This window comes from Crocuta crocuta, unplaced genomic scaffold (genome assembly GCF_008692635.1).
Source record: "Crocuta crocuta isolate KB4526 unplaced genomic scaffold, BGI_CrCroc_1.0 scaffold41, whole genome shotgun sequence".
In the NCBI taxonomy this organism is placed as follows: Eukaryota; Metazoa; Chordata; class Mammalia; order Carnivora; family Hyaenidae; genus Crocuta; species Crocuta crocuta.
This window is the reverse complement of record NW_027529428.1, coordinates 8,108,026-8,120,611: the sequence shown is the minus strand read 5'-3', so window position 1 is coordinate 8,120,611 and position 12,586 is coordinate 8,108,026. Positions and strand designations below refer to the sequence as shown.

Below are 12,586 nucleotides of genomic sequence, written 5' to 3'. Positions count from 1 at the left end.
CCTGTTTGAAGATGACTTATTAAAGAACCATACCTGGTAGCACACCATGATCCTTCTGGAGCAATCAACAATTAACAACAAAGACTTCAAAAATACACCAGCCTGGGGTTATTTAGTGTAAGAATTTATTCCTATCTTTCAGTACCATACTAATCTTGGAGGACATTGTTCTATTTTAGTGGAATTTGAGCAGTGGATTTATGATGATAGCCCTGTCATCCAGAAAAATTCGGTACATAAACATTTATTTAATTAATATTTATCCAGCTCTGCTGTTGTGGAAGCTAATTTGCTAATTACTTTCGAAAGCCTGGATATGAATATGCAATTGACTGTATTCTCCAGACGTTCATAATAGAGTAAGGGAGGGGCTACTTAGACACGAATTATTGTCAAGTAAGACAGTATAAATGTGTCTGAGAAGAAGAACAAAGTTGTTTGGAGTATTTGAGAGGACAAAACTATTTATTACATGGGATAATATATATGGATAACCAGAAAAGGGTTTTTGAAGAGATGTCTCATAATTTCTTAAGGAATCACTGAATTTGAATGCATACAGTACTCGAGTTAAGATACCAGGAAAGGATAGAATTAGTGTCAGGAAGATTTCCATTAAGAGATTGCTAAAATTGGCATGTAAAGAAATAAGCTTTAGTTATGTGGTAAATCCACATATCTAATATACCATTTTTTTAAATTCTTTGATGACACTGCATTGAGATACTGTTTCATATATGATTCTTTTTTTTTAACTTTTTTGTTTTTATTTCTGAGAGAGAGAGAGAGACAGCGTGAGCAGGGAAGGGTCAGAGAGAGAGGGAGATACAGAATCCGAAACAGGCTCCAGGCTCTGAGCTACCTGTCAGCGCAGAGCCCGACGTGGGGCTCGAATCCACAAACTGTGAGATCATGACCTGAGCTGAAGTCAGATGCTTAACTGACTGAGCCACCCAGGAGCCCCTGTTTCATATATGATTCTTAATGGGAATCCACTAACGTAAAGCCTTAAGGTACCTACATGTAGATACAGTTGACCCTTGAACAACATGGTTTTGAATTGCGTGGACTTTTTTCCTTTCTTAAAAAAATATGTTAATTCCAGTTTCAGTCCACCCCCCTCCCCTCCCCCCACCCCCCAGCAAGCAGAAGGAATCCCAAGTCCCTTCTCAGTATCTCCTATTGACAGCTCACCACTGAGCCAGTTGACACAGCAGAAATGTGCCCTACGGAGCCCCAGCCCCAGCGTCACAATATGAAGGACAGAAGGGAATCTGAAGTTGAGGGACAATAACTCAATAAATAAAACTATCTATTACTAAAAAAAAAAAAAATAATCTGTCTTTACAAAATAGGGCATTGCATTCCTCAATTTAAAATCCTGTTGCTCCTGTTTAGATTGTGATTTGTTTTGTTAATTCTGGACCCTATGGTATGTTTGCAATCCGAGAAACACAGAAGAGACAAGATACATCTCATTTGCTGAGAAGTGAGAAGCCAAATTCCTTTGAAGGTCTCTTCAAAGGATTCGCTTCTACGAAATATACTTCAAGTTGAATTTTATCAACTGAAGTTTTGAATTTCATTAACAGATTAAGGTACCTTCAAGAAATAGATTTTTTATTTTTTCCTATTTCAAGTTTTCTCTTTCTCTTGAGTCTTGCCTCACAAATTTGTAAGGACATTTCAAAGACATCTTCGTCTCTCATTTACTATCCTTATTGAAATGTAACCTTCTTCAATGAAATATCGAATTGGTTGGAAGAGAGGGTACAAGGAAACAAAGTAGAGAGGAAGATAGATCTGTCACTAATATTCCACAGCCTTTTAGTCCTGAGAGTTTGAGGCTGTGGATGTAAAACTTTTAGGACTTCAGAACATAAACACTGTTGTTTTGAAGTTACATGAATTCCAGAATTCCTGCATCAGTGTTCAGATACGAGCTCTAAAGTTTATAGATTTCAGCATCTTCTATGTATGACCGAGTTGATATCCATTGACTGAGTGTCCGAGAGCATTCTTCTTTAAGCTTGGTAGTCAAGCAAAACTTAACCTTTTTAAGCTTTCTTTCTTGTCTTTCTTTTAAAGGGAAGAAGAAGAAGAAATTGATGAGGAGGAACTGGAAAGACTGAAGGCAGAGTTAGATGAGAAAAGACAAATGATTGCTACTGTCAAATGCAAGCCTTGGAAAATGGAGAAGAAAATTGAAGTTCTCAAGTATGATGCCTCTTTTCAGAATTAGAAACGCTTTCCTTGATTACTGATTTCCTAAAAGCCTCTGAGTATTACCTATATTTTGTACATAGTGCTATATATAATATATCATATATATAAAATACTCATTATTGTATATAATGTTCTTGGTCATATACAACATGCTATATGTTGCATGTCATGTGTATGAACACATATATCATATACGTGGACATATATGCATATATATGTGTATATATCATCATTAGAGAGGCTGAGTTAATGATTATAAATTTTTAAAAATTCTTAGCAAATTCATTGTTTGGAGTCATAACTTCTGGTCACTTTTAGTCATTTGTTCCTTGAACTGAGAATTTCTTTAGTTTAATGCATTCATTACTATCTCTCTGAAAGAGAGAATATATTTGAATTTTACAAGTTTGTGTGGCTCGCACATTCTTGTTCCTCTGCAGGGTCCCAGCCTCAGATGATATAATCATGTGACAGCTCTCTTCAAAGCACAGGGAAGATATTAAGCCAACAGAACAGTAAATAGGAATCCAATTAAGGATTATGCTAATAGCTATTCCATGGTGACATGGCAGTGACCCAGTTTCACTCTTATGTTGACTGTTGATGGGGGCAACAAACAGGCTCCTAGGCACATGGATTTACAAACTTCCTATATGAAAAGGCAAATGACTGTCCCTTTCTGGGGGCTGGAAACAGCTTCACGTCTGATCACTTCTGAGGATCACACCATATTTCCTTGCTAAGTTTGTTGGGGAGACGAGGCATGAACAAAAGGGAATGTGTCTGTGACAACAGCCACGTGTGTATCTTTCACTTGGGCTGCCGATCGCATTTTCCCACAGAACCATTTTTGTAAGTAGTGGTAAATTTCCAAAGCTGTCTCCCCACAAGCCTATTTGACAAATAACGTTCAATATTATAGACAAGTATTATTGTCTTTGGTGATGAAAGAAAGAATTGAAGTAGCTATCGGGATAATTCTCTTCTAATCTTAGCTTTGTAAATGAGTATGTGTTATTTAAGGACATGGTTTAAACTTCTGGGGCCTCATATCCAAAATAAAACAAGATGTTCTAGATCTATTCTGTGACGTGGGAACCTAGCCATCGTTTACGATGGCATTGTTTTGTTTGCGGAGTAAAGTCTTCCACGTTCGAAACAATGGTCTTCCCAGCAAACTTCTATAACAACGCATGGTTGTAGGCTGGGAACTCTATACGGTGTCCACACCAGCCCTGAATGAAGGCAAAGGCAAGCGGGGTCCCTGGTTTCATGGAGCTAGTAACACGTGTGTGCACATACGTATTCAATGCCGTGATAATGACGCTAACTGAGAGGTTTAAAAATATCCTTACTTGGCAAAATAGGAGTTTGGCAACCACTTTACATTGCTTCCAAAATATATTTTGAAGTATGGTTGGCCATAAAGTGCCCCAAACTGGAAACCACAGGTAACTGTACGTAGAAAGTCGTAACATTGGAAAGAGTCCTATTGTGAACTTTCAAAGCATGGTGTGAAACTGTATAAGAATGCCGAAGAGTGTGTCCTCCCTTTCCACCTGCAGAAGGTGTAGAAATACCCCCACCCTCCCTTGACTGTCTCTCCCATGCAGGGAAGTGGAGTAGAAACGGGCTTCCGATTTGAGTTTGAATCTCAGACCTTCACTTAATAGCTGTGCAAATCTGAATGAATTGTTTAGCTCTCTGACGTTCGGGTTCCTTATGAAATTATGCTAATTTCCCGGGCTAGTGGAATCATAAAGCGAGATAATTTACATAAAACACTTAGCACGGTGCCAGAACATAGCACGTAGCTGGGAAGCGCAAGTTGTAATTATTATTTCATCTCAGGACAGAGTCAGGATTGCCTGGCTCCCTGCAGCATGACAAGAGGGATGGAGAGAGCATGAGACACGGCAGGGCTAGCCTAGCCAGGGATAACCTTAGGATCCTTGGGGGACAGTGACACATTGGTAGCAGTCTAGATGGGCAACTGATTTTGACATTCCAGCAAAGAATACAAAATCTTGACAAGTTGGCAGATCCAGGGCCAGGCCACTTTCAGCTCTTCCAAAGGCACCCAAGGTAATCCTGGGGCAGATTCCAGGACCTGGGGCCTTGAGCTGAGTCCAGGAATTAAAATTCCCATTTTGAGAAGTGGGAGAGACGGGGATCGGGCGAAAATAGCACCTGGGGCTCAGTGATAGTTGCACCTATGAACAGGGTATTCAGTCTTCAGTGCGCACCGTTCTCAATCCACATCGCTTGTTCATGCTGCTTGGTTAAACCTTGTATGCATTCCCATCTGCTGCCTCTTACCCATGCAGCTAGGGAGCAAGTTAGGCAAGTTACCAAGACAGTGATTCAGAACGCCAAATTCAAAGCCAGCTTGCAGAATGGAGGCACAGATTTAGGCCCAGAGAAGAAACAGCTCTGGCTTCCCACCTGTCAGTAATGCTCTCTGTCTTGCGATGATTCTCCTTGACCAGAAGTCAGTCCTGCTTGGTAGCTTTGCGATGCTCTGTACAGCTGGTGACAACGGTCACGGTCAGCCTGATTCTCTTGGTTTCAGCCTCTGGGATGAAGCTGTTGGCGCCACAGTGCCCAGCCTTCTCCCTTTGTGAGTTTTGGATGTTGTATTGAGTTTCTCCCCCATGGATCTCAATGACATTAATTAGAGCAAGTGGTCAATACTTGATAGTATTGGTTTCTCTACCCCAATGCCACTAAAACATGGCGATCAGTGAGCTTTTCTCACACCCTTTCTTTCAGGGGTTTCTAACTCTGAGAGAGCATTTCTGAGGGTTGTGTTATCCCCAGAATTTGCCTCCAGTCATCAATCCTTGTTAACTACATGGAATCCAAGGCACTAGTCTCAATATAACTGGATCAGATATTTTGATCACAGGTTTGGATCTGTGTTGGGGTTCCAAGGCTTTCCATCTGGCTCTGGACTCTGAAAAGCTTGTGAAACTCCTAAAACAGATTTTATAGAAGGTCAGACTTTCAAGATGTGTTTTAGAGTAAAGCTTCAGGAGTGGTAGCTTACTGTTCTGAGGATGCTGTGGAGGGGCTGGGGGAAGTTCCCACATTACCACTAGCAAGGTGAACATCCTCAGAGCTGAGGACCAAACAACAGCTAAAAGAAGCAGTTAATACGCAGGCAAGAAGCTCTAAAAATGGGTTGTTAATCCCTAAGGCCTCTCAAACATGGCTCAGGAATTGGAGCTCAGCATTTTCAAGGCAACAGTATTGGCTTTTTAGGAATGAAGACACAGCACATCCTTTCCACTGTGGAGCAGTGTCTTTCAATGTGGTTTCAATGTGTTTCACACTTTCATGTAGCCTCAAACCTATCCAATAATAATCTCCAGGTGGAGGAGACAGGTGTGTCTGGCCCAGACGAGGGTATGTATATTTTAATTTTCTACTATAAATGTCAAGGATTGAGGGCCACTGTCTTTCAATTCTGGGAAACAGAAAACTTCATTAAGTAGAACATCTTACTCTAAACTGTTTATTGAATGGGTGAGAATATGTTGGCCGACAGGGGAAAAGGAAATAGTGGTGTATTTTTCAACTATTTGAAAGTCAGTTCCATTCTTATCAGTAATTAACTAAAAACATAGGATTTTGGGCATAATCTATTTTGAAGGCATTAATGGGTTTCACTTAGAAGTTGGTTAACTAGATCTTTCCTCCCTGTGATAGGTGGCTGCACTAACCTGGGAGCAACAATCACAGGTGAAATAAAACACCTAGGTGGAAAATAACCATCTACTTATTACTCTCCTGAAACCTAAAACGTAACTACCAGAACTTTCTACATGGTAGATTTAAAGCTTGCATGACCAATCCTAATGAAGCCATTGCTTTATTTTGTTATAGTAGGATAGTTTTGGGATTCAAAATTAAGAGACGTGGACTCCGGGCTAAGCTCTACCTCTAACTTCACCTCTCTGAGTCTCATGTATTTGTTTATCAAATGAAGGGATTGGATTGTGGCCCATGATTTTCAAACTGATGTCTCCGAGTTAAGCTGGTTTGGTGAAATCCCTTCAGGGCCCGGGATGCAGAGGTAAGAAGAGAGGCTGCTTGGCCAACACCACCAGCTTTGAGCAGACACCTATGGTTTCTTTCTTCTTCAGAATGTTTAAAACACCCATGTGGAATGCTTCTGCGCCTACTAACACAAGAAATAATCAAAACCCCTCACTTAGCTGGATATTTAAAGAAGCTTATTTGGGGGGCGGGGAGCAGTTCTAACATTTCATGAGTCTACCACATAAGACATGGGACTACTCCAATGTACTTTCTCATGGCAATGGCTCTTGGGTAGAAGCCATTTCAAATGTACTTATTTTGATAACAAAGATGTTTATTTAGGTCTTATGCTGACTATTTTAATTCCTTAGCTTAGTAACACCCGACTCCAATGTTTCTGGGAATTGCCCATCAGTCGACTTGGCCTAGTGATTTATTAATGAAACATTCAGGAAAGCCAAGAAAGTAATTCTTATGATCTCATTTACATTTAAACATGTGCTCGAAACTGGCAGCTAGTCACTAAGGTAACATTCTTCCTTATTCAATCTTCCTTCATAACCGTAGATTCTTTTTTGTTTGTATTCATTTTGATTTTATTGAGTTTTTTTGGTTGAGGGAACTAATATATTTCTAGGGCAGTGAGAATCAACTGGAGTTGATTTTCTCTGCGGGAGCCATCTGGGAAAACTAGCCCCCTGGCTCCCATCCCTTTCTCTCAAGTTTCCTTGGAGCTTGAGATTTTTATAGGCAAGAATCATGATTTCTCCTTCAGTTCACAAAGGCCTTTCCTTCATCTGTTATTGTGAAGGAATGAGGGATTCCACACAAGAAGACCTTTAATCAAGTGTACACACCTACTGACATACCCTTCAGCCATTTGGGATTCTTTTAAACCAATAGCTCAACTACAGCATCCGGCTTTCAGTTCTTGTACATTACAAGTACCTGTATATTGATTTTTTTCTCATACAAAGAATGGAGAGTGTTGGAAGTCAGTATGACTGACTTTTGTTGATCAAAATGTAACAGTGACATTCAATTTTTCTATTATTTAATAGTGCCTACTGAGTATCAAGCATTATGCTGTGACTTTGGGCAATTTTCCTAACTTCTGCAACTTTGCCTTTTCTCACTTATAAATGGGGATAAAAAGTAATACTACTTCACAGAATTATTAAATCAGAGGATTTAATATATAATTAAATAATATATAATTCAGTTCCCACTGGTCATGGGACTGAAAGATCAAACTAACATGCTCAACTCACATGGTCTATTAAGTCAAGTTAAAGTAGAGTGTAGACAAGAGCACAAAGAGGTGGCATAAATGAGATGCCAGCAAAGAATGGCAATGGGGTGGTAGAGGCCACAGAATCACATTTCTTGAATTTTGAGGTTCACAATGCTCACAGGCCCTACTGATGTTCACCATCCTGCTGATGGTGTGGCTAAGAGGACTGGTGTGGCAAAGTGCCCCACAGAATGAAGATGACTTGGGCCAGTGATAGGCATTTGCTCTATCAGAATGACACAGAGAAAGCGCGCTTGAGTATAGGAGTACCTCGTCAACTAGCCTGTTGAAATGCCACAAGTGGTAGCTGCTCTCCTTGAGCAGAACACACGCGAGGAGAACAGAAACATAGTGGGTGACACCAATGGCTGGTGGTGACAGATAATCAGTCCCAAAGCGACAGGATCATAACTTGGTCTTTCCATCCACTTCTAACTTTAATATTCGTATTTGTTCATCTACTTTCTGTCTTTCCTTGGCAGGTGTCACACGTTCCTACCTTACTTACTCTCTGTATTGGAACACATTGTATAAATTATGCCTCTGTGTCACATGCTACAAGTTTATTTAAAGTTTATTTATTAGCTACACTTAACATCTCCTATGTGCCAAGCCAGTTACATAATTTGTAGGATCTGGTGCAAAGAGAAAATGTAAGATCTCTTGTTAAAAAATAGTTAAGAATTTCAATTATTAAGAATTTCAAGGGGCAACTGTATGGTTCAGTTTGCTAAGCGTCCGACTCTTGGTTTCAGCTCAGGTCATGACCTCATGGTTCATGGAATCAAGCCCCATATCAGGCTCTATGCTGACAGCGCGGAGCCTGCTCAAGATTCTCTCTCTCCCTCTATCTCTGCCCCTCCCCTGCTTACTCTCTCTCTCTCTCTCTCTCTCAAAATAAATAAATAAACATCAAAAAAATTTTCAAGATGCCAATGACAGAGCATTAAAGGAGGCACTGGGCCCATATGAGTATGGTGCTGGGCATCAGTATAGTCACTCTGCCAATGAGTTTCACCTGAATATTATGAGTCAAGAACTTTCTTATTATGTATGCTTAATACTTCTGATGAGTTCCATCCATTACAGTAGCATAATTCAATGCTCTCAAGTAATACAGCAAACTTGTGTAACAGAACTCAGCTCTCCATTACTCCAAAGACAGCGTTCATGCATTATTGCCAGGGTGTTCTTTTTAAACACCACTTGGAATATGTCACCCCTATGTTCAAGGCCTTCAGTATCTCCCCAATAATTAACACAGTTTACAAGCTTTAGCTTATTTCTTTAATTCTTTAATTTTTTTTTTTGGTCTACTACGTATCAGATTTTGTGCTAGGAGATGCTGCACACATTAACTCCTTTAATCCTCATAAGCACTTTGAAAATAGAAAGTTATGCCCATTTTACAGATGGGAAAGCTGAGAATGACAGAGGTAAAGTAGTCTCACACAGCTAGGAACTGTCAAGGTGGAGATTAAATCCAGATTTCTCCATCCCCAAAACCTCATGCATTCTCTATCGTGTCGTATCCGTTCTCATTTGAACCGTGTTTTCCAGGAAAATGACTAATCTTCCATAGACATCTTGAGCACATTTTCCCACTTTACTTGCGTCTCCTGTCCACTTCTCTGCTATTCTTCTTCCTACGCTTCTTCCAGTTATCCCTCCTTTGTGAATTATCATCTCTCCTCTGACGTCCTTTCTCTGCCAACTTCTACAGAAGTAGAAATCAGGTAGATGCTCTTTATTATTCATTTGACTCTGCTGTTAGGCTATGTTGTATTATATTTTAAAAATTGTACAGAAATCTCCTTCCCTTCAAAATAGACTGTGAGCTCTTTAGTTCTGCAGAGCCTAGCATAGTGCTCTGTACATCAGAAACATTGAATTACTATCTTAACGGTGCTTTCTTGTGTGGTTGGACACTCATTCTCAAGGCAAGAGAATCATTAACATGATGGAGCCTTTTAAGGTCTGCATGAATTTGTGAATAAAAGGCAAGAATGTGCTGGTAAAAAGCCTTGATTTGTAGCTTTGGCCAATATCCATGGTGTAAAGATTCCCACTATGATCAATTTCAAGCTAAGAGTTTAAGAACCAGTTTACAGAATCTCTGGAAATTTAACAATCAGTAGCCGACTCAGCTCCAGCACCTCATAGGGGGATGTAAGAATGCCCTTTGGTTAAGTTTATGTTAGAGGAGCCTCAATCTGGAGCAACTGAGAGCAGAGACTAAAGAAAGAACTGTTTGTTATGCTGTAATGTATTTCCTTTATTTAATCGGTAACCAACAATGAAATGCTTGAGTTAGAGCTGCCTGTGAGAAAAGCTGGCATTATTCTGTTAATGTCAGAATTCCAGATAAAGGTCCAGAGTGCACTGATAACCTCTTATTCTGGTTTCTATTTTAATGCCCTGCTAAATGTCTTTCATTTTGTATTCTCGAATTTCCTCGCAAATCTGTGAGCATCTACAGAATTTCAATCTTTCTCCCTTTACCCTCTCCTATTCTGCTCTTCTCTCACTCTCTGTTACTGAAGTATACTTAACACACAGTGCTACATTAGTTTCAGGTGCACAGTATGATTCACCCATTCTATATATTGCTTGGTGCAAAACGTGATGAAGTGTGCTCTTAATCACTTTCACTTATTTCACCACCACCCCCACTGCCCCTCTGGCAACCACCAGTTTGTTCTCTGTGTTTAAGAGTAGGGTTTTGTTTATCTCTTTTTTTCTTTTCTCTCCCTTCAAAATTCATCTTAAAGAGAAAAATTTTTTATTTAAGAATAATCAAGTCTTCATTAGTATGAGGCATCTCTTCTGACTTAATCATTCACATTTGAGTTCACTTGTCCTAACTGACTGTCTTATCATTTTCACTGAATTAGAGGTAATCTTTCCTTATTAAATCAGCACAATGTTCCTTTTAATTCTTTCTCTTTCAGATTTAGCCTGTTAATATTTGCTGTGCTATTGTAAGTGCTTAGAAAATCACTATGGGTAATTTTAATAATGCTTTCCAAATAATATTTTGAAATTCTCCCTTAAGGATGCTGGTAGGAACCACATGAGAAAATCATTTTATTTCTCTTGAGACTTGTAACTTTTTAGGTTGTTAAGGAAGTCAGCTCTGAAACATTGGGGATAAATATACTTTTGCCTACCAAAAATTCTTATTTTCTTCTCTATTTATTTCGTGATTTATTTAATCTTTCCTATCTAAGGAAAGACTGCACCATTTTACCAGAGTTACTTGGAAATGTTCTATTCTTCCCCTTGGTTTGGCATGTTTTTCAGGTGGCCCACTGGGCTACAGCTCCTATCTCTTTTGGACAGTTATAAAGGCATTTTTTTTTTCCTAGGAGAGACAGAGAGAGACAGCGTGAGCAGGGGAGGGTCAGAGAGAGAGGGAGTCACAGGCTGAAACAGGCTCCAGGCTCTGAGCTGGCAGTCAGCACAGAGCCCGATGCGGGGCTCGAACCCACAAACTGCAAGATCATGACCTAAGCGAAAGTCAGATGCTTAACGGACTAAGCCACCCAGGCGCCCCTATAAAGGCATTTATAGCTCTTGTATCTACTTCAAGATCTCAAGCACCCGGCCTCGTTAAATCTGCCTGAGATCCTGCCCATATGGTTGATAGAAGGGTAACGGTCACTGGAAAATGGTTCTAAAATATGCTAATATTCATCTTGGCGATCAATCTTATTCACTACCTTTCAGAAATACCTGCTTATCCAGAATTCATATAAACTTGAATTTCAAATAGATAGGGATTTTTAGAGTGCATTGTCAGATAAAGATAATTATAATAAAAAGTAAATAGTAGACAAAACAAAGTTCTAATGTTTTCTCTGAGGTAGCCACAATGTAGTTACTACCTTCTTAATTGCATTTCTTTGTATACGACTTGCCTAGAGTGTTGTCAGTCAATATATTACGTATGGTAGAGCACACTGAATCGGTTTTCCCAGGTTCCCAGGGTTTTCTACTCTTCAACCATCTTACCTAACTCGCATTCTTTGGAATGTCAGCTACTGGTGACAGCTAATTTTCACAACTTGTTATTAGACTCTCCATAAATATATTGTCTTTGAAAGGTGATTAAGGAGAGAAATTCATTAATTACCATGTGCAATTATCTAGAAATGCTTTTAAGAGTGTTTGACATAACATATTAACCGTAAAAGAAAAGCAAATGTGTACATGATAAGCACGGAATACGATTAATTTGAGAAATGTGTCTTTTTTGTTTGGGGGAAGCATCATCTAGATCTTGGATAAAAGGTACGAATTTTGAAGGTAATCTTTACTTTACCAGGAGTATCAGAAGAGACTAGCCAAGGCATTTTTGAGGATGGTTTTATGTATAAGTCGAAGGAATGGCAAATGGGATACTACTTTGGGGGGTTTAAATAAGCCTGTTGTTGTAGCATAAAAGTGGTTATTAAAATGCCTTATTAAAATGCATATACTAAATTAAACATTTGGAGAACATGATATTAGAATATCATGACAAATTAGATGGGAAGGAGAAAGGGGAATAGTTTCATATATTCAGTACAATGTGTCTAAAATTTCTTTCTACAGTCCTGAAAATTAGAAATTTTTAAATACTATAAATTAGTTCTTTCAAATAGTTGTTAAAAAATTATGTGTTTACGGTATGCATGCATGAATTTACATACATATGTATATGTGTACATATATGTTTATGCTATTTCATATATACATACACATACATACTGGGATATCTACATAATGACACGTGACTCTGGATGAGTTCATTGTTTATTTTATGCATATCCTATTATAGTGTTTCCTGACCAGTGCTTGGTCACAAGGATCAGGGAAGCCTAGAAGGGAGGCTATGCAAAAAAAAAAAAAAAACAGTGAAAAAGTAAGACATCAGGTCAACTGAGTAGAAAGCCTAGTTCACAGAGGAGTGTAGACTGCTCTGTGGGTGACCTTACCTAAGTTGTGTTGCCAAGTGCTTGCTTCGAACAGACCTCAAGA

The 12,586-nt window shown here is 39.2% G+C and overlaps 1 protein-coding gene across 7 annotated transcripts in view; it reads left to right on the top strand.

The window, feature by feature from the left end:
* Nucleotides 1-12,586, top strand: part of TMC1 (transmembrane channel like 1) — a 139,634-nt gene that overhangs the window by 46,062 nt on the left and 80,986 nt on the right. For all 7 annotated transcript variants that reach the window (XM_077759383.1, XM_077759386.1, XM_077759385.1 and 4 more), the window contains exon 5: nt 2,089-2,217. In XM_077759383.1, the coding sequence (XP_077615509.1) occupies nt 2,089-2,217 (129 nt within the window). The remainder of the gene's footprint in view (nt 1-2,088; nt 2,218-12,586) is intronic.